This window comes from Cyrtonyx montezumae, unplaced genomic scaffold, assembly GCF_038088225.1.
Source record: "Cyrtonyx montezumae isolate F1298 unplaced genomic scaffold, pur_monq_1.0 scaffold_58, whole genome shotgun sequence".
NCBI classification, from domain to species: Eukaryota; Metazoa; Chordata; class Aves; order Galliformes; family Odontophoridae; genus Cyrtonyx; species Cyrtonyx montezumae.
The window spans coordinates 50980-72046 of NW_027072065.1; the positions used below are offsets into that span (position 1 = coordinate 50980).

Consider the following 21067-nt stretch of genomic DNA (forward strand, 5'->3'; position numbering starts at 1 on the left):
GGGCACGTGATACAAACTGGGCGCAGGATTGGCTCTCTAGTGAGCTGGTTCCTGGAGTGACAAAAAGAGCGCTAAACGTAACGCGGTAGAGGCAAGCCGGTTACTAGCGCTGGGTCTTTTTTTGCTGTATAGCCTTGAGACGCTGCCGCGTGATGGCTAAAACGTTTCTCTTTGTTTTAACGGTGCGTTGTGCATGGGTGGTGACCTCTCCTGCTCGGTGTTGACGGTGCCCGAGGATCCTCGGGTAAGTGCTCCCGCTGCCTCCTTCGTGTCTACATCTACCTCGAAAGCTCCTTCAGCTCGCGGGTATGATTGTGCATTCACTTCCTGAATTCCTGCTGAATGCCGTTCCCATAAGCCTGATTTGGCTCGCTTCGGGCTACGAGGCAGGGTGGATTTTAACTGAATGTGCAGAGTAAGCCTCGCTCAAGAAAGAATCACAGAATGGTTGGGTTGGAAGGGACTTTACAGCTCCCCTTTCCTTCCCCCCCCCCCCCCCCCCCTCCCGACCTACCCTGTCGTGGGCTGTGTGCCCCACACCAGTTCAGACTGCTCAGGGCCCCATCCAGCCTGGCCTTGAGCACCACCGGGGATAGGGCACCCACAGCTTTCTGGGCAGCAGTGCCAGCACTTCACTGCCTCTGAGTAAATAATTACTTCCTCACTGACCTAAATCTTTTCTCTAAATACTAACTCATTGTGCCTTGTCTTACCGGTACCTGCCCATGCAAAAAGTCTGCTTCCTTCGTGTTTGTAAGCATCCTTAGAGTACTGGAAGGCCACAGTGAGGTTTCCCCACAGCCTTCTCTTCTCCAGGCTGAACAAGCCTAGATTCTTTGGCCTCTATTTATAGGAGAGGTGTTCCAGACTCTGAGTATCTTGTGGTCTCCTCTAGACCTGCTTGAATAGTTCCGCTTCTTTCTTGTGCTGGGATCCCCAGACTTGGATGAAGCACTGCTGATGTGGCCTCACGAGGAAAGAGTAGACAGTCCCCTCTCTCACCCACCGTTATGTTGTCGCAGCCCAGGATACAGTTGGCCCATCTAACTTTCTGTATCATAGGAAAGCTACAAGGGAGAAAGCATGATCACTGAGTGCAACAAATCAGAAACAGTGCTGGTTACTTTTTATTTGTTTGTTTGTAGAGTGTTTTTGGGTCTGAAGGATGGACTTGTCAGCGATTGCCATTGGAGATGTGCAAAATGTACTTTTGGCTATGCAGAAGAACTTGGAGTGTCCAATCTGGTAGAAATTAACATAATTAATTAACGTGATCTTTATTTTTCTTTTCTGCTAATATGTTTTGTCCATACTGTGTTCATGAGGTATCATATAGTGTTCTTAAAGCAAAATACATTGATGGGTAAGAGTAAATGTGTGACAGGAGGTGCGTTTAGTTCTTGTGTTTTAGTAAATATTATATATAACAACCTAGAAGTATCAGTGCTCTATCCAGGTGGGGGAAAAAATGAGCTGATTAGAGCATTGTTTGCAAGCCAGTCTGGATCTTTGTCTTTTGTCTCTAAAAGTTATGCATGGCTCTCGTTTCTTTAAATGCAGAGAAAATGCTAAAATGGCATAGATTTAAGTTCAGGCCTATCTATTTAGGATGCGTGATAGTCTTCTAAAAGATTTTTGTATCTGTTGAACCAAATTGCTTCAGTTTATTTTCTCTGTGGTGGAAAATGTTTTTCAAGTCCTTTAATCTTTAGATACGTTTGAAATTTACTTTTTTTGCCTTTGGAGAAGCAAAATAATTGCCTTCTTGATGGTAATATCTACAGACCCACAGAGTAGAAAACATAGACTGTCTATAAAAAAAGAAAAACAAAACTAAAGACCTTGCATCCAAACTCTTCTGAAGAGGCAGCAGTAGATGTTGCCATTAAATGGTTAGCTTGTCTATTAATTGACTTAAAAAAACAACTTTACAGGAGCTAAAACTGAAACCATTTTCTTCATCTGCTTTATTTATGCATAAAGGTATAATGTTCCTTTTTTTTCTTTTTTTAATTAGAGCAAATTAAAATATTAAAATGTTCCAAAACATGCCTGAATGAGTTTGAATGAATAATGCATACAAAAGAGATGCTGAAGCTAGTTTTGACGCTTGTAATTGCCTAATGGCAAAAGTAAGCCAACAAGTTAGGCTGTTCTGCAGTAGTAATGTTATATTTTGCTTGTTGGTTTTATCCAAGTTAGGATTTTGTATCCTTTTAATTGGAATCATTATATAAACTATTTACATATTGCTGAGTTGTAGACAGAACAGTCACAGGGAAACTGCTTCATATACATACTGGTCTATGAAACTTAGGAGAACCTTCTATTGTAACTACAGCTGGTAACATAGCATAAGCCTAAGATCATATCTTTTTAGTATGTTTTCAAGGTAGGTTATGCTTTAAGGTGAGGTCAGCAAGTGAATATTTTTTTAAGCCCTAATATAGTGTGAAAATTAATATTCAACTTTATACTAGATTTGAATGGGTTTAGAGTAGAAAAAGTTGGGGGAGACAACCTAAATATTATTCATATTAATATATCTGTACATTTGGTTCATACAAATGTAGTAGGAGTCCAGTGGACTACTGAACCTCTGCTTTACACTGTCCTTTGCTCTTGACACAGGAGGTCAGTGTTGAAAAAGAATCTGTTAGTGCTCCAGCACTGAGTTTCCTCCTTTGCTGAATGGTATATCTAGAAAATGTGACCTCTATGTGAGATTGGGGAGTGGTTGATAACATCTGTTACATATAATGACAATGTTTGATATTGTCCTTGGTTCTCAAATGGGAAATGATCAAATGTGTATTTCTCCTCACCAGAGTGACTTTTTAAAATTTTTTTTTAAAGTTCATAAAAATGACTGTATTTATGGATTTTGTATTGTTGCAATTTTTAAGCAAGAACACAGAAGTTATGTTTTATGTTTTCCTTTTTAATTTTTCTTTCTGTAGTTTGGATGTGATAAAAGAGCCAGTTTCAACAAAATGTGATCACATATTCTGCAGGTAGGTGTACCAACTTGAAATCACAATGCCTAGTCAATCTGTTCTTATTCTCCATGTATACTTCTCTTCACTGCTTATGATGTATATTGTGTTTTCCTAACCTAATGTATATAACTTTTAAAGGGGAAAAGTCCATTCTGAAATAATTGCAGTTGTACAGGTATGTCAAAGTAGAGCAATTAATTCTTAACATTAGAACAAGAGCAGAGGTGTTCATAGGTTCATTAGGTTGGAAAGGACCTACAAGATCATCTAGTCCAACCATCCTCCTATCACCATCCCTACCCACTGAACTACTAAATCAAATCCATTAGCACCTCATCTAAACGCTTCTTGAACAGCGCTAGGGATGGTGCCTCACCCACCTCCCTAGGCAGGCCATTCCAGTGCCTGACCACTCTTTCAGAGAAAAAATGTTTCCTCAGGTCTAATCTAAATCTTTCCCGGCGCAACTTGTGGCCATTCCCTCTCTTCCTGTCATTATTTATCAGGGAGAAGAGGCCCACCCCCTCCTCACCACAACCCCCCTTCAGGAAGTGGTAGAGTGCAATAAGGTCTCCTCTGAGCCTCCTTTTCTCCAGACTAAAGTGTAATAATGAAGAATTTCTACTAAGTGGAACATTGTTATTCTTTTTTCTAGATTCTGTATGTTTAAACTCCTCAGCAAAAGGAAAAATGGTCTCATACAGTGTCCTCTGTGTAAGACTGAAGTCACCAAGAGGTAATGCATCTTTTCAAGTGCACTTGGGGATGAGAAGTTTTCTTTAAAGAAATTATTGCCTTCTAGTGGAAATGCTAAGTCGTGGCTTGAAAAAGTGATTGAGCACCTGGTGGGAAGACAGGGCTAACCTAGAGGAGCTCAGGTGTATGCAGTACCTGAGAGACTGGAAGGAGTGGAGCCAAGATCCACCCCTTCCCAGACCTCATTTAAGGGTTGCCAGTAGAGGCAAGGGTATCTTGCTGGAGATCCCTGCCTACCTGGGGCCTTCCAAAGGTAGGCAAGTTTTCTTCCTTTTTTTCTTAGTCCACTGTGTCTACATTTGGGCTTATCCTCATTTGCTGCAGCTAAAGACTTTGCTACCCTCATATTATTGCTATACTTTCCATCACATTATAGCGTTATGTGTCTTAATAATATTGCAGCAGAGAACTGAAAAAAAAAATTTGACTGAATTAACTGTCAGATTTTAAGGAGTAATTCTTTAGTGCCTTACCTTGATGTAGGTTTTTTTTTTTTTATGTTTGAAGTAATTGGAAGTGAAGATACTGCTACTAGCAATTAAGTTCTATCAAGCATAGACTGTATTATTGTTCGGTCATTGTTAATAGTTTCTTTGTGCTAGATGTATGTGAAGAAAAGTATTATGACAATTTCCCTTTGTGTTAATGTTTTAATTCCAGCAGTGGGCCGTTTTAGGGAGTTGTATTACTTGGCAGCAGTTTTTCATTGTTGAATCTGCCGCTTTGCAGTTTTGCTCCTTTGTTCAGTATAAATTCTAGGAGTACTGCTGAAAGTTTAACCATACATTTCTCTTAACATCTGTTTGGTGGTGTTATTTCAGAAGTCTCAAAGAAAATTCCAGATTTAAGCAGCTAATTGAAGGATTGTTGGAAGCTATCAGTGCATTTGAGCTTGATACCGGAGTAAAATGTAAGTATCACATTTATTTACCAGAATAGGTAATATGTATTGTCATGCCAAGTGTAAGAAAATATGTTTGTATCTTTTTCTTCTCTTTAGTTTTAAGCAGTCATCGCTTTCCAAAAACATCCATAGAAGCTGCTACTTCTGAGCTCCTCTGTAATAACAGTTCTGTCATCCAGAGTAAGGGTTTCAGAAACAGGAAAAGAACTGCTAAAGAAAATGGACAAGACAGCTATACCTTGGTGACTTTTTCAATGCAATGTGTTTTTTAATTGCTCAGTTTTTTTAATTCGGAATATATCCGTATGTGTAGACGAGTGGGATGTGAGATTTTGGTTTGTTCTCAGATCCCTGTTTAGCTTGAATATTAGTCTAGACAAGACCATTAAATATTTCTGTCTTTAAAGTGTTATTTAGAGAAAATAACTTAAGCTTGACAACTCCCTCTAGACCAGATTGATCAAAGCAACCTTATTGGGCAACCTGTTCCGGTGTCTCATTATCTTCACAGTAAAGAATTTTCTCCTAAGACTGCCCTCTTCCAATTTAAAACCACTTCCTCTCATCCTGTTGCTACCTGCCCTTATAAAAAGTTCCTCCCCAGCTTCCCAGTATAAGTCTGTTCATGATGCATTATTAATCTTTATTTCATCTGCCTGATACCAAATAGGATATTAAGTATGATAAAACTGTTAATGATTGCATCTTTGGAGGAGTTTGTAATAGATTCCATTCCTGATACCAACATGATAAATTACATATATTGGCTTTTTATATGGACGCTGTCCGTTTACTTTCTCTTAGTTCATTCATATTGCCCCTGCCCCATGTAGTTTGAGTAATTACAACTTTTTTAATAACCTACTGTTGTTAATAACTATTTCTTTCTTTCTTTCCTTAGCAGGAAGCTAATGTGAATCCACAGCTGACAGAGAACATGGTCAAAGAGTGTTCCCTAAGAAGCAAAAAACAGAAATGTGGGATTGAAAAGGGTATACTTATAGAGCTTGGTAAGAGCTATACGTACGTTTTGAGCTTATGCACTTGCAAAGTACTGGAAGGTGATTGAAATTCAAAGTCTTTTTAAGTACTGACTTCTCTTTGAAACCAAAAGTGCAGACAAAGGAGATTAAGTAGACTAAATAGATTTACCAAAGCTATTAGATCTAGGTACTTTTTACATGGTTTATTATATTATAGGAAAAAATTAAGGCTCAGTTTACAAGATCCAGAGAAGATAATTACAGAAGTAAAATGCTATTTATTACTAATGATCACTGCTCTTTTCTATAGACTGAGGCTTGTTTGCTAGTGCTTAAGGCTGCATTCAATAAATATATATGAGATCTGAGGAAATATTTCATTTCTGCTTATTCTGGCTTTTCAGATCTCCCTTTTTATCTAATGCTGAGTGCTGCAAGAAATGATATACATGCAGTGCGTGGTTGTTGTTTTTCTGCTTCTTTCCATGTTCTCTCAACATAGCAAGCGCTCATTCTAACAGATAGTATTCATTATCTTGATTGTTTTGTTTTGTTTTCCTCCTTTTTGTTTATCCCAATATCAAGCAAAGGATTTTAGGTGTATTGCTCTGACTTCCAGTTTTAAATTCTAAATGCTGGCATCTGTTTCTGTATAAATTTGGAAATCAGATCTCCTGTGCACTGCGTTACTGGTATTTATTTTACTTAAAAACATCATCTCATGGAAGTGATAATAGAACTTTATACTGGAGCTATGTATTTGTTCATAGAAATTGTAATAATTAAGTCAATTGAACTTGATCTTGTCTGATAAAATTTGGAAACATCTACCTCTAAAGAACTAAGCATGCCTGTGACTGTGATGATAAAAACTGAATCTGTGAAAAATCTTTCTCTGAATGATTCCAAAGGAGAGTAACAGCCAACTTGTTTTTAGGCACTGATTCTTCTGAAGAGCTTCTTATACGGGCAAGCAATACTGGGTAAGTAAAGGTTATTGAGGAATTTGTATTTTTTTTTAGGATAACAGTTCAGCATTCTTAATTGAGTTGTAGTGAGGGTTAATTGTACATGATTGTCTGTACTCAGCAGCCTGATTTCTCCAAAAGCTATTTCCAAGAACAAGAAGGAGAAAATTAAATACAGGCTCCTATTACATCAAATTGTAGTTAACTCTGTAATGAAAGTAGTTGGTTTTATTGTTCGTTTGTTTTCCTTCATAAACCTTCCCAACAGGTTAGAACATAAAGAGCTAGAAGAACCTAAGAGTCCTGAGAAGAATGAAAATTCTTACAATACACAGCCCCCCAAGCTGGGTGCTGAAGAAATAATTCTACCAGATGTCGTAGGTATGTTTATTATTTTAGCGACAAAAATGATTTTGTGTTATTAAATATGTTCTTGAAGTACTGGATTCTGTAGTTCTATTGATGCCTACAGCTAGTAACTTTGTAATATAAGACAATGCATGTGGAACATACGGTGATGTAGATATTTTGTGCAGAGAAACAAGGAAAAAAACTAACTTGATCAAAGTGCAAAACTATTTTTGTTCTACATAAGCCGTTATATTATCCTCCATAACATAAGTTGAGAGAATTATCTAGTGATTCATGTAAGGAGTTGGATGAATGTATTTCATTGGTAATTTGATGCTTTTACTTTTCTCTTGAGTGAGGCTTGTGCAGCATAACATCCCATTTTAGAGAGAAACAAGAACACTTATTACAAAATAAACTTTAAAAAAAAAGCGCTATTAACCTTGTCATTGTTCTCATGCATTTAAAATAGGGCTTAATAATTTATAACACTTAAATCTTCAGGTGAAACTGATTTATTGAAGGAAACTTCGAGCAAGAAAAGCATGCTGAGCACCACTGAACATGACAAATCTGATCAAGTAAATACAATTGAGAGCCAGAGTTCTTCTTCGAATGTTTTTGATGCAGACCTACTTACAGTGCAGTGTGATGGAATAGGTAATGCGAGTCCCTTAAAGAATGATGGCACGTCTTTCTCTAAGAATGCAGAAGAAATGGATGCGGAGGAAACTCTGTACAGTAGTAAAAACCAATGGCTTGACTTAGAAGATAGCTCAGAAGGGAGACTGGATAAAATAAAAAAAAAAGAAATTTGTGTGCCAAGCGTGGAAGATGTAGAAGTGTATGAACCAGTGAATGATTCTTTACCTGAAAAAGAACATCCTCTGGAGAGTCTACTCCAGCCAAAGATGCCTCACTGTCCAACCCTACGGGAGGTCTCTAGGAAGAGACTGAAGGAAAGCATTCAGAAAGTTAATGAATGGTTTTCAAAAAGTGATGAGATTCAATCTTCCAGTTCATCCCAGAATGATCCTGCTGAAGCAATTAATGCCTCAGGTGAAGGAGATATTTCTTTATCTGATTCGTGTATTTCAGAGAAGACCAACCCTATATTAGATTCTGAGGAAGTTGCAGTGGTTGAAGAAAACAAGAGATGGACAAAACAAACAACATATAGCATCAAAGACAAAATATTTGGGAAAACATACGAGAGAGAGAGGAAATCAAATCCCTCTGTTATTAGGAGAGAGATTTTGCCTGCTTCAAAAAAGGAGGATATGGCTGCTGAAGAGGAGAGTTTGAATAATTCCAGAAAAGACAGACTGAAACGAAAAAGGAAGCCTGCCTGTGTCCTTCAGCCTGAAGACTTCATCAAGAAGAAAGATCTAGAAGAGGCAAATAGGTGCCCTCAGAGTATTAACTCCAGCTTTGGAGATACCGAGAAGAAAAAATATGATGAAAATTCTGCTGTAAAGGAAAATCCCCGCCTTGAAAAAAGAAAGGGTAGTACGCTAGCAGAATTCAAGGAAGGAGGATTAAAATGGAAACATGATACTGAGAAAGTGACAAGCAAACACTCTGATGGACAGCTGGAAGTTAGTAACTCTGATCAGAAGAACAGTGAGAGTACAAGTTCTGCAGCAAAAGGGCGCAGACATTCAGCTAGAACCAGGTGTGCTATACACTTAGTAGTGGGTAGAAACCCAGATTCCTTTGATTCAGCTGAGCCACTGATTGGTAGTTATCTAAGCAGAGAAGAACCAAGCAAAGTTGATTGTGAGCAAAGACAAGTAAGACGCAGCAGGAGGCTTCAGCTACTTTCTGAAGAAATTACAAAAGAAACAGGAAAAATGAGGATAATTAAGGAAGCAAGAAATTCTGACAGTGGCCCAGAAGGATCTTTCTTTGGAGTTGAAAAGAATGTGTTAGTTCACAACTCCCAGTGCAAAGACCTTAGGAAGCAGCAGGATCTACTGAGTTACATGTCACTCACTGATCTGAATGGTGCTGATCTGGAAGCCAATGAAATACGGATTAGTCCAAAGAATTCATCTAATACAGACAAAAGCAGAAGTCTCTTCAATCCTACATCTTCTTGTCAGCATTCAAATTTGAGTTTCCCTTTACCTAATGCAGGTTCTCAAGAAGGTGAAATACCTCCTTCAAAGACTGTTGTGCGCACTGTTTCCAACCTGACTGAAGAGAAGAAGACTGGATTGTGTACTACTTTTTCTCAGGACAAAGGATGCTGTTTGCAGAATGTTCCAGAGGACTTTAGAATTGAAAAGTCACTGATGGCTAAAAGTGCTTCAGAATTGACCGTGGAAGCTGAAGACAGTGAGTTAGACATGGACTACCTGCGAAATATTTTAAGGAGTTCAAAACGGCAGTCATTTAGCCTTTATCCTACACCCATGAAGGCATGTACCACAGATGATGTTGCAACTGAAAAATTAAATACATCATGTCAGGTAGAAAAAAGTCATAGTAAGTATTTAAAGACAGAAAACTTAGCAGAAGAGAAAACAATTGCTGAAAATTTGAGTAGTGTTTGTGAGAACTTTAAGACCTGCATATCTGCTTGTGTTAGTCCTGTGTCATGCTTTGTCAGCAATGCTGAATGTGTGCACGCTGTGGAGCATCATGATCTTTCAAAGGTTGCAAATAATGGGAATCTGGTGGCACCAGTAAGAATGTGTGCAGCTAGGGATGAAAGCAGAAATGGACCGCAAAAGGGAGAACAGGGATGTGAAAAGACATTGTCAACTGACGTAGGGTTAGAAAACAATCTGAGACAGGATCCACTCAGAAGCAATAGAAGTCAGAATGATCAGAGTAATACAGAAGAGCATGCTTTCCAAAGGACAGACGTGAGCACAGTCTATGAAACATACTTCAGTTCAGAAAGCAATCAAGTAGAAAAGGCTGAAGTTGATGGCAAAGGACCAATGCAACATGTTCAGCCCAGCCCAATGGTTTGTCCTACAGCTTGTCAACAAAATTCAGCTGAGTTCAACTGCAAAGTCACTGAAAAAAAAAGTGGCAAAAGAGAGAGAAGACTGGAAAAGGGCAGTGATGAGCAAGTAATCCAAACTCTCAGCACAGGGTTTTCTGATTGTTTAGTTAGAGAGGCACTAGAAGAATCTCTTAAAGGCCACAGTGATTTTTCAGATCTGTCCGAAACCCCTGATGGCTTACTGTGCTCTGACAATGATACTGAAGAGAATGCCAGCTTTTGTGTAACTAATAGGAAAGACACTTCTGCTGTATTTGTAAAAAGAAGTGGTGCTGCCCTCGTTAAAGAAGTAAATGATACAGTTGTTAGCTGTAAGCCAGGATCTGAAGGTATTCAAAGGTCTCGGAGGAGAGCACGGAAACTGCAATCTTCAGATGAGGAATCTAGTGAGGGTGAAAGTTTACCATGTTTTCAGGAATTAATATTTGGCAAATCAGTAAGCACACCTTTGCAGATCAAAAAGCAGGTGACATCTGTGGTACAGTCTTCAGCAAATCCCAGCCTGCTGCCTTGCAGTGAACATCTTAATGAAGACAGCAAGCAGAAAACACTTGAAGCTGCCCTAAGTAATGAGTGTGTTTCACCAACCCAGGAGTCAGAATGCTCTGTGGACTTATTCTCTTCACAGTCCAACATGTCTGAAGAATCAGTTGATGGAGCACAGGAGCTGAAGAAAACTTTAACACAAGTGGGCAATGTAAATAAGAGTAAAGAAGCTCTTCATCAGAGTTGCAGTGGAGGGCTGAATAGAAGAGAAAATAACTCCGTAGATGAGTACCGAGAAACTACAAACATGGGAACAAACCTAGGTACAAACCAAGATTTTTCTCTGCAGCTGTGTTAGTAATATAATTGGGTTCTTGATGTTAGCATGGGAACTTTGTATTTGTGTGCTTGCTTTTGTAAAGTAGCCTATCAGTTGTGAACGGTCAAACAGAAGAAAACAAAAAATCAGCCCACAGTGACTGATTTCCTGAAAATTAACGTTGTAAAATTCTGTTTGTTTTTTCTCTGAACAAAAACTGAGCACCAGAGGACAGATAGAGTCTGATGGGAGTTAATTTTTGAGTGGAAATACTAGCATTGATATTGCAATGGTGTTGCTTGAGTCTATCGGTGGGATCTCATAGAGTATACCTAAGCTATTACTGCAGATGGAACGTTTAATGAAATTGGCTGTAAAATTCTGAAGTACTTTTTACATTTTTATAACTTAATGGTAAGGAGAGTTCTTTAAAAAGTATTTAAAAACATTTACCTTGACTACTGTTTATTTTGCCATACCTGTGACATGGTATTCTTTGAAATGTTCACTAGATCTTTGCTTCTCACTTGAGTCTTTTCCAACCTTATCATTTTATCTTTATGATTAACAGTTGGATAAGAGGGCTGTGTGGCAAGAGAAATTGTGGATAGTGGTGTTTTGATTTTCTTGGATTTTCTTTCCTCCAAGGTGAAGCATCTGGATACAACAGTGAAACAAGTTGTGTAGAGGATTCACATGAACCATTTTCTCAGGGTGAAATTCTTTCTACACAGGTGAGTTTATGCACAGCATTCCAGGAGTAGTTTATGTACATTTCCAGTGTAATTGGCTAATATATATTCTAGGATATAAGCAAAAGCTGCAAAGTTGGTGCAGTGGGAAACAACTTTCAGCATGAGTCTTTGTACAGCTGGGTTAAATTCATAACCATAGCAAAGCGTAATTGATCAAGAACTGTAGAGCTACTTCTATGCCATTATTTTTCCTAATTTGTTTTCCATGGTGACGTTACATTCTAATGGATATAACTTAAGTGATATTGATTACAGTGTTTAATTGTGGAATATACTTGTTTATAAGTCTCCATACTTGATTAATGCTGCAAGCCTTAGAATTTCCTAAATTTGAAGTCTTTATTTATGATGACTTACAATAATTGATGATAATGTAGACCAGCAGATCCAGTCCTTGTGTTTAGAGGCATGGAGTCTTTACCTTCTGAAGGTAAAGATTGAAAAAGCATTAAATATCAGAATATTACAGAATAATACATATGTAAGATTTAAAAAGCACTGTCTATTGAAAAGTCTATCTAGCACAGTATCTCTTCTTAAAAATTATACTCTTTTGGTTCAACATCTGTTCATTATTTGTTACATTAAAAGCACTACAGCTGCATTTTGAGCATGTAACAAGTGATTCAAAATTATACTGATATCTAACAAAATACTTGAAAAAAATAATTTTGCTGCTTAAATCTGAGTTTGTTAACATTGGCACAACTGTGTATCACTTGCAGCAGAAGAATGCTATGCAAAATAACCTACAAAAGCTACAACAAGAAATGGCTGTACTTGAAGCAGTGCTAAACCAGCATGGAAGTCGGGACACTGAGGTATTGCCCATATGTAAAGAACTGCCACGTTCAAGTAGTGGAGGAACACTTGGAATGGAGCAGATGAGACAAGAAATGGGTAAATAGCAAAGAAAACCTGTAATTCAAAGCTGTTTAGAGACTTATCATGCTTTTACTGTGTATGATTATTACAGTGGTGCTATCTGATCTTGTGATCATTAACAGTGTAATTAACACCTAGAGTCTAGTTGGCTAGTCTTTAATCCACACGCGGTTAATAAGGCTGTTGAACTGCATGAACTTTACTGCAGTTTAAGAATATTCTGCCAATTCATAGAACAGATTTTGAAACGTGGCATCACTAAACCCAGTAAGCAAAACTATTATAGATAACTATAAATAGATTGTTTGCAAATTAATTCATCAAATTTAATGATTAGCTTACTTCAGAGTAGAAAATTAATACAATGCAGTTTTACTTTTCTCTATGCTAGAATATAGATTTCTGGTTCATAAAAGCCTAAATTGATTAGAGTTATTGACAGTTTGTCACAAATTACAGGTGTATTCCAGCTGCCAAGTTAATACCTTTCTACTGCTTGTGAACACAGATATGGTAATGTGGTATTTAGTGTAATACACTAACTAGTGCAGTTTTGCTATTAGCCTGTTTGATACCCTACCCTAGCTACCTGATATGTTAACCAAAAATCTTGATTTTGTAAAAGACGGTATCTGAAATTCTAAACAAATAAGCATAGGAAATGACTCCAGCATGTGAACTTAAAAGGTGATGCAACAACTTTGCACTGTGACTTAAAGAAACATGAAATTATTTCAAGGTTTAATTTTTCTTTTCCTCTAGAAAATATGTCTGAGCATGACTCTAGGACCAAGCTAAGTGAAGCATCTGCTTTACTGGTTCTCCATGGAGATGTGCCTGGGAGTCCAAATAGCTCTTCCTCCTCTGTAAAGCATCCTCACTCTCAAACTGCAGAAGCAACAAATAGCTCTGCTGTAGCTCAGAGTGATAACAAAAACAATGTTCAAGTATATAAATCAGAGAGAAGTGTATGTTTTCCTATACCTGTACTGCCCAATGCATCTGGGAAAGAAAATACTGCAAGATCCGGTGCGACTTACAGGACAGGAATGTTAATTGTGGCATCTGGTCTGAATCAAAGTGAACAGGTATATATATTTTGGAATGTTTAGTGATTTGCTGTTAATTATGCCTGCTCTTCTAAAAATATCTATAGTGAGATATGTACAAAGATCATAAAAATCTACTTGTCAGCTTTATAAATATCATGTTGTTTAAATGCAGTCATTTATTCCTCAATTCCGAAACGCAGTTTAAACTTGTTATAATTCAGTCAGCTTTTGGAATTAATTCTCAGTTACTGAAAGAAGCATACAGGTTTGTTGTTGTTGTTGTTTTTTTCTAAAATTTACCTGGCTTAAGAAGTAATCACAAGGGGTGAAGTAGTCTGCCCTTCTCTCAGTGTTTACTTATAGCATTTGGCGGTTTGATGACTGCTACTGCAGAGAACAGTGGGGAAAATGGCTTTCCTACATCTTTATATTTGTCAGTAGTCTTTTCAGAAATAAAATTGTTATTAGTAATTACTAAAAATTTAACTATACAGATTTTTGTTAAATATTGTTTGGCTGTTAGGGAACGTTCTAACTTACATTTAAAAGAAAAAAAAGGTAGATGCTTTTGTTAGGTTTAAGCTCTGCTAATAGTATGCATAGCAGCTATAACTGAGGAAAAAGTACCTTTGGATGCTTTATGTATATTAGAACGTATTTAAATCTGTTAAATTTTACTGTAAAAGCTGCTGACGATTTAATCATACACAAGTTACTCTGAAACTTAAATTAGCTTATTCTCAGCTGCTTCTTTAGCCAAATTATAGTCCTTAGAGAGGATTTCTGTAATGAATGGATTCTAAATTGCTAATAATGCTGGCAAAGATACTAGTCTTCTCTGCTTAGCATTTCTTGAATCTTGTCGTCATCTGGATGAAGCAGGATGAGAATGGAATTTTGCAGAAACATTAGTGCTAGTTACTGATCCTTCATATATCTCGTGACTATCAGTAAATAGCTTAAAACTATTTCTACAAAACGTTTCCTGGAGGCTATGTTTTTTTTATTTGTAAACTACCAATTGAGAGTTCTTTAGCTTGATGATTGGCACCAAAATAAGTGACTTTATTAGGTCTTTAGCAGGAATACACATTGTGTACCAATACAAATAAAGACCATTAATGGAAAGTAACTACTTTATTTTCCTATGAACTGGAGGTATTTAGTGTTGTTTTCTTTTAACGTGTTTTACTAGCTGTTGATTTTCTGACTGCTTTTCAGCTGATGGTCCAGAAGTTTGCCAGAAAAACTCAGAGCACTTTCTCTAATCACATTACTGATGGAACAACCCATGTCATAATGAAAACAGGTTTGTTGGGTTTTATGTGAACAAACCCCATATTTATACAAGTAAAAAAGTAAACTCTAGACTAATAACTAACCAATGAGCGTTTTTGGATGGTTCAGCAATAAATTGAAATAAGTCAGAGGAGAAGCTGTTCATAATTTTTTTGTTTGCTTATTTACATTTGGGCGTACAAATCTGCAGTTCCATTTCACAGAAACCGTGGGGGATGTTTTGTTTCCTCGTGTGCTTTAAAAAAATTGGTAGAGAAAATATTTTGAGCCAAATCTGAATGTGGGTGTACTATGTTCTGTCATAGAAGCACTTCTGAATGGCTCATGTTTGGATGCAGTCCCTTTTGTGAGCCTTTATTGCTTTTACAAACAAATATAGAAAGGGAGTTAGAAAATCCCATTATTCTTCAGTGCAATGGTTTTTGTACTTTTCTTCGAGAAGTTTATCATAAGCAGCATGACCATATTGTTTTGGAGAGCTACATTGTTCTGCCTTCATAGAAATGGAGATAGGATGGAGATCTGCCTTCTGAAAGTTGTACCCATCTCAATACAGCAGAAGAGGAGCTTAGACGGCCAGTTATATGAATGCTTGTGCTAACATTAGGCACTGAATCCTCAGTTAGTGTCCTGTGTTGTGACAGTATTCATGGCTTTCTTTGCCTTTTATCTTTACTCACTAGCTAAAAAAGGTTCTAGAATTTCTGAGCCTTTTCTGATCTTCTGATCTTTCTTGATATTTCCCTTGCCTTACTTAGCAAGATTCTTTTGCTTTTAGGTGCAAACTATCTGAGTTGCTTTTCACTAGTGGCAAAACTGAAAGATTGGTTTGTTTTCGTTTGTTCTGCAGATAAGGAGCTGGTATGTGAACGGACATTGAAGTATTTTCTGGGTATTGCAGGAAGAAAATGGGTTGTTAGTTACCAGTGTGAGTATAACTTACTTTGGAAAAAGGTATTCTCTACTCTTCTACTACGAATGTACTCTTCTCTTGTTCAAAATAGAATGAACACATATTCAAGGTCAGAAAAGATAAATAAATATGTCAGCATATTCAAAATAACACAACAGTAAGATCAAGCTTCTTTCTCTTGTAATTTAAATCTGAGCTGCTTGCTATCAAATTTTGCTGGATAAAGTGATTGTCCTGTCCTGTTCTTTTTGTTTAGGGATAATTCAGTCTTTAAAAGAAGGCAGGATACTGGAGGAGGTAGGTTTATTTTTTATCTTGAGTCAAATGTCAAATATGTAAATTATGTTTTAGCACTGATGAAGCTATTGGTAAGCTCAAATGTTGACTAGGCATTTAATACTTGAAAAGTCACCTCTGAAAACTGAAGTTCTAGTTTTTACCAGAAGTCATGTTTCAATTATAGGCATTCATTGTTACTGAATACATAATGAATTTCTTATTTTTGGAACAGCTTATAGGCATTTTCTTAATAACTGTACCAGTCGATGTTGATGAATTATAGTATGGAGGAAAAGATCTGTTTCTAAGCTAATAGTGTTGGAATATAACTATACACATGCCTTATTCATTTTTATTTTTTGTTAAACTTTGTAGAAGACAACTACTGAAAACTTCTTGTTCTAGTATTCAATACATTTCATAGAAGAAATGTCATTTATTATGGCATCATTTAATGGGAATTTTTGTGTGTGTGTGTGAATGTGTTTCTGGGTAGTGGTTGGGGTTTTAATTTTTTCTTCAAGTACAGATTTTTGGGGAATGCTGTATTAGTGACAGAGTACGGGTTTTACGTGTATCTAACAGGCAGAAATGCCTACTGACTGTTCTGAAAGTGTTCTCAATCTCTGCCTTTAGATTGTTTATGTTTTGTTCCAGGAGAACTTTGAAGTTAAAGGAGATGTAATCAATGGCAGAAACCACCAGGGTCCTAAGAGGTCTAGGCAATCTCTGACTAAAAAGGTACGAGCATTTCAGGGAAGAAAATCCTGACTGACCATGACTGTTCAAGATACATTGTAGCTTGCCTATCTGGAGTGTTTTCCAGTTTCTTATGTATTGAGTTGAGCAGTGCCACTGATAGAGCTCACCTTTCACGTATAAAAATGACTTTCAGTGCTTAGAGTGAATGTTATCTTTTTATAGTATCAATATAGGACAGCACAAGCCTGATTATTATTATTATTTTTCTTTTATAACTTGCGAAAGAAAAGAATCTCACACAAAAAGCTTTGGTTACACTTTGCGAAACAGTGGCTGGACCACGGAACAGTGACTGGTCCTGGAAGTGCAGTGAAACCAGCATGTCCTGTAAATATACCCTATGTCTACTCTGTTAACACATTTCTCATTTTTCAGATTTTCAAAGACTTTGAGATCTGCTGCTATGGACCTTTCACTGATATGACTACAGGTATGTAATTTTGGTGTAACTGAATAAACTCTCAGCATTAAAATATTTATGTAAAATATAAAAAAGTTAAAGAAGACTTTATGCATCCATCAGAGTTTTACGTTTGATCTCTTGAATGCTCTTGTTCCTCCTTTACCCTGATCCTTTCAAAATATCTATTTGAGATATGGATAGAACAGAGACAGCATTCTCATTTTGGATGCCCTCAGCAGGTGTACCAGAAAAATGCTTTGTCAGTTCTCCTGTACTTCAAATCAGGCCTTTTATCTAATTTATCCTTCCTTCTGTAGAGCATTGTAGTAAAAAAGTTTATCTGTCTTTTTTTTTCTTTCCCACTCCCCCAGGGCATTTAGAATGGATAGTGGAGCTTTGTGGTGCCTCTGTAGTGAAACAACTTCATCTGTTCACCCACAAAGTAGTAAGTGTTAAAGGAATGTTGTGCTTAGCTACAGATCATTCACCGTGTTAATTAATGTATGTGTTGAAAGGTTACGTGGCCTTCGTGGGTTTGTCAAAGATGAATCCCAGTATTCTGTGCTGACCAGGTAACTAATCTCTATGGAAATCCGCACGGAGTCTCACTTTCCAGTTCTAGAAGCCTTCAAGTACAGCATTCCTGGAGGAAAAATAATGGGGGAAAATAACCATCCACCACCTCCTAAGGGATGAAAAAGAGTCAGCCCAGTTACCACTCTTACTACTCACTGATGATAGGTGAGAGAATCATTTAAAAAAAGAGATAACAGTAGCATTTTTATTTTCTTATCTTGGAATCCTAGAATTCCACAGCTGTTGTTGTTGTGCAGCCAGATGCTTGGATGGAAGGCACAAGTTATGAAGGTAAAACTACTTATTGTCATGGATTGTTTCATGCTACATATTGTGTGTCTTTATCACCTCAGTGTTTTTAATAGTTAAATATCAGAGAGGTTTGTAGATGAATGGAAGTAAAATGCTACTACTTCTGAAGGCAAAGATAGGTCTTAAAAGAAGCCTGGAAGGATAAGCTATGTTATTTTCAAGAATCAGTCTTAGAAGACAGTCTAGCAGGCAGTATCACGACTTGTAGTGATATGTAAATGTGGTCCTGTTGTTGTATATATGCTGTAGGCTCAGTTGTCCTGCGTATGTCATCAACTTTACAGAAACCTTTCTGACTGCAAAAAGTTTATAAAAAGTGGAGAAGCATGCACTCAGAAGACTAATAAGCTCCGGTAGAAAGTCTCGGATGGGACAGCATTCTCTTGATCTGGAAAGAATGTACAGTTAACAAGCATTAATCGATATCTGGAGTGAAGAGGCTCCAGAAGAAACAATGAGTTTTTGAAAGTGTTTCAGACTTACTCTTAAATCAGATGGTAGGAGTTGTGAGATGAATGAATGCAAGTGAGCGACAAAACAATGGAGCAGGAAAGTAATGTTGCAAAGACAACAGCAGTTTCAGTGTCACTGGGAAAATGAGAAAATTAGGAAGACCCTGAAACATCAAGTAGTAGTCTGGGAGCACCTCAGTAATTTTTGTGTTGTTTCTCTTATTGAAATCATGTAGTTGGTATGCCTGAGTGGACAGGAACTGAATCTCTGTCACTGAGGTCCTAAACTAAAGGGTAATAAGGACTGCAGTCTCTGATTTTTAGTGTTTATTCTGTGTTGTTCCAAATTTCCTGCCAGGCCACTTGCTGAGTATCTATTCTTTATGAAACAGTGATACTTCTTGCATTGTTAAAAGAAATAGTAATGCCACATTCCTGTTTTAAAATCTTGCTTTTTACCAAGGCCTTTAAGGTGCCAAAGTGAATAGTTCAAAGTGAAAGATGTCAGTAAGCTCACTTTAAACTCGCTTTGCCTAATTTGTAACAGTTTTATGCTGTGTGTCTTTTGTCTCGCAGCGATCCAGCGGAAGAACAACGTTGCAGTGGTGACTCGAGAGTGGGTGTTGGACAGTGTTGCTTGCTTTGAGTGTCAGGAGTTGGATGCTTACCTTGTGTCTTAAGACTGACCTGCAGTTCTTTTTCAGTTACATGGGAGTTCTCATCAGTACTGATGCAACATGTAGGAATTATGTGCTTGTAGTATTCTTTGTTTCAGAGTTAGTAAATACATTTATATTAATAATAAAAATACTTAAGTAACATTACTACAAAAAGATGCAGTTATCATCTTTGTTGCCATCTTGTTCTTTGAAGATTAGCATTTCTAAGCTCAAAATAGTCCTTTAAAACTCACGTAAAATAAATCAAAGAAGTTAGAACCTGACTAGGGAAAAAAAAATCTAGAACATGGCCTCCTCACAGCGATGCATTATTTACCATCCCACCCAGTTCCTGCCTATATATTTAAGGACATCCTGGAGGAATACTTATCTTCAAGAGTAATACTGGGCTCAGGTTGAATTAAAATGCACTTGCATTCCTGAATAATCTCCATATTTTCACTTTGCCTAAATATACAAATATCCTTATTCAGTGTATGTATCAATACAAAGAAACTATTTAGTGATTACCAGTGCATGGATGATCTTGGGCCACGGACTACAGCTGTTCTGAAAACTATAAACAGAACTCTTATTGTTAGGATGCTTTTATATCAGTTTAAACTGTGTGACCACACAAACGACCTTTACAACTTGTACTTGATTCTTAATACAAAACAATTCTTGAAACAACAAGCCTATGCCAGTGGTCTTTGTTGGTCTTATTTTTGAGAAGTGCATGTGGCAACTATGAAGAGATAATAAACAGATGTACTTTAGTATCCTAGTGACTTACAATATGCTCTGTAAGAATCTAATAGTCCCTGTCTGCAGAATGAGACTGCAAAGGAAATATATTGCTTTTGTTTACAAACAGTTCAACTTCAAAAATAGTTCTGTATTTCAGAACCTGTTTTTGTAAAGTTATTTAAAAATAATATAAAAAAATTACAGCTAAGCTCAGATAATTGTTTGGTTCTTGAACGTTGCTAGATTGTCTTGGAAACTTACATAAACTATGTCAGTTCACTGATAAAACAGGGATAAGAGCTTCGTAAATCCATGAGAGGCTCTGAAAACTGAACTGAAGAGCAAAGCAACGTCACTGCTGGAACCACAATATCTCCTGTGTGCACTTCTCCTGCCTCTGATGCACACCCTGAACTAGAAAGTTCTTTCTCAAATGATCTGTTAGCTTTCACTTGATTCATAGTTCTGGTCACAGTTGAGAGCAGCATTACATTCTGACATCAGTATCTGTGATTTAGATGCACATAGGAAAAAGCTGCCTGCTTAGCAGGGGACTTTGGGGGCTCTCCATGTTCCCCTTGCTCCAGGAGCTTCTCTAAAATAAGAAAGAGAAGTTTTCTTCCTGTTTTCATTTTACCTAGAAAGTAGAAAGGGGCATGCAAATGTGCTTTTCTGGTGACCTTGCCTATAAGAAGCCTATGCAGGTGCTGGGCAGCTTTATCAAAGCTTTTGGGATCTCTTTATCTCTAAATAAGCAGAATGTAGCTAGGGTAAAAGAGAAAAATATTTGGGCAGGCTCCAGCAGGCTGAATAGCTGGGTTGTCAGCTGAACTGTGTGATGGGGAAAAGAAGGGCTAGGAGGCTCCCTGTTTGTGTTGCTTGCTGCAGACCTGGGCCAAGCATTTACCACCAGCTCTGCCATGTCCCAGGTGCTGCATCAACTCACTCTGACCTGCTTGCTCCCAGTATGCAGAAGTTCGTGTGTCCTGTTGGGGATGTATACCCACAAAGCTCTGCACAAAAGCTGAGAGGAGTCTCCTTACTCTGGCACAGAGACACAGCTCTGGGAAGCTGCTTGGCAGCCTGTCCCTCTTTCCTCGGTGACACCAGCGGTGCAACAAGAATGCTGATTTCTCCATGCTAATTAGCTCAGGCAGCCTGAACTCAGCGGCTGCAGACAATGGT

At 37.5% G+C, this 21067-nt stretch overlaps 1 protein-coding gene across 2 annotated transcripts; it reads left to right on the forward strand.

Annotated features, from left to right (window-relative positions):
* Positions 1 to 123: 123 nt before the first annotated feature.
* BRCA1 (BRCA1 DNA repair associated) lies at positions 124 to 19643 on the forward strand. Of its 2 annotated transcripts, XM_065749106.1 has the most exons (21): positions 124 to 244; positions 1146 to 1245; positions 2961 to 3014; positions 3655 to 3735; positions 4577 to 4665; positions 4756 to 4901; positions 5561 to 5669; positions 6580 to 6625; positions 6879 to 6991; positions 7466 to 10789; positions 11434 to 11519; positions 12266 to 12440; positions 13188 to 13513; positions 14699 to 14786; positions 15627 to 15704; positions 15946 to 15986; positions 16626 to 16709; positions 17106 to 17160; positions 17505 to 17578; positions 17940 to 18000; positions 19050 to 19643. In XM_065749106.1, the coding sequence occupies exons 2-21, from the start codon at positions 1166 to 1168 to the stop codon at positions 19151 to 19153; spliced, it is 5214 nt and encodes a 1737-aa protein (XP_065605178.1). In that variant the 5' UTR covers positions 124 to 244; positions 1146 to 1165; the 3' UTR covers positions 19154 to 19643. The 2 variants fall into 2 exon arrangements, with proteins under 2 accessions (XP_065605178.1, XP_065605176.1); XM_065749104.1 differs by lacking the exons at positions 124 to 244; positions 1146 to 1245; positions 2961 to 3014; ... (4 more) ...; positions 6580 to 6625; positions 15627 to 15704 and having other exon boundaries at positions 6734 to 6991.
* Positions 19644 to 21067: the final 1424 nt, after the last annotated feature.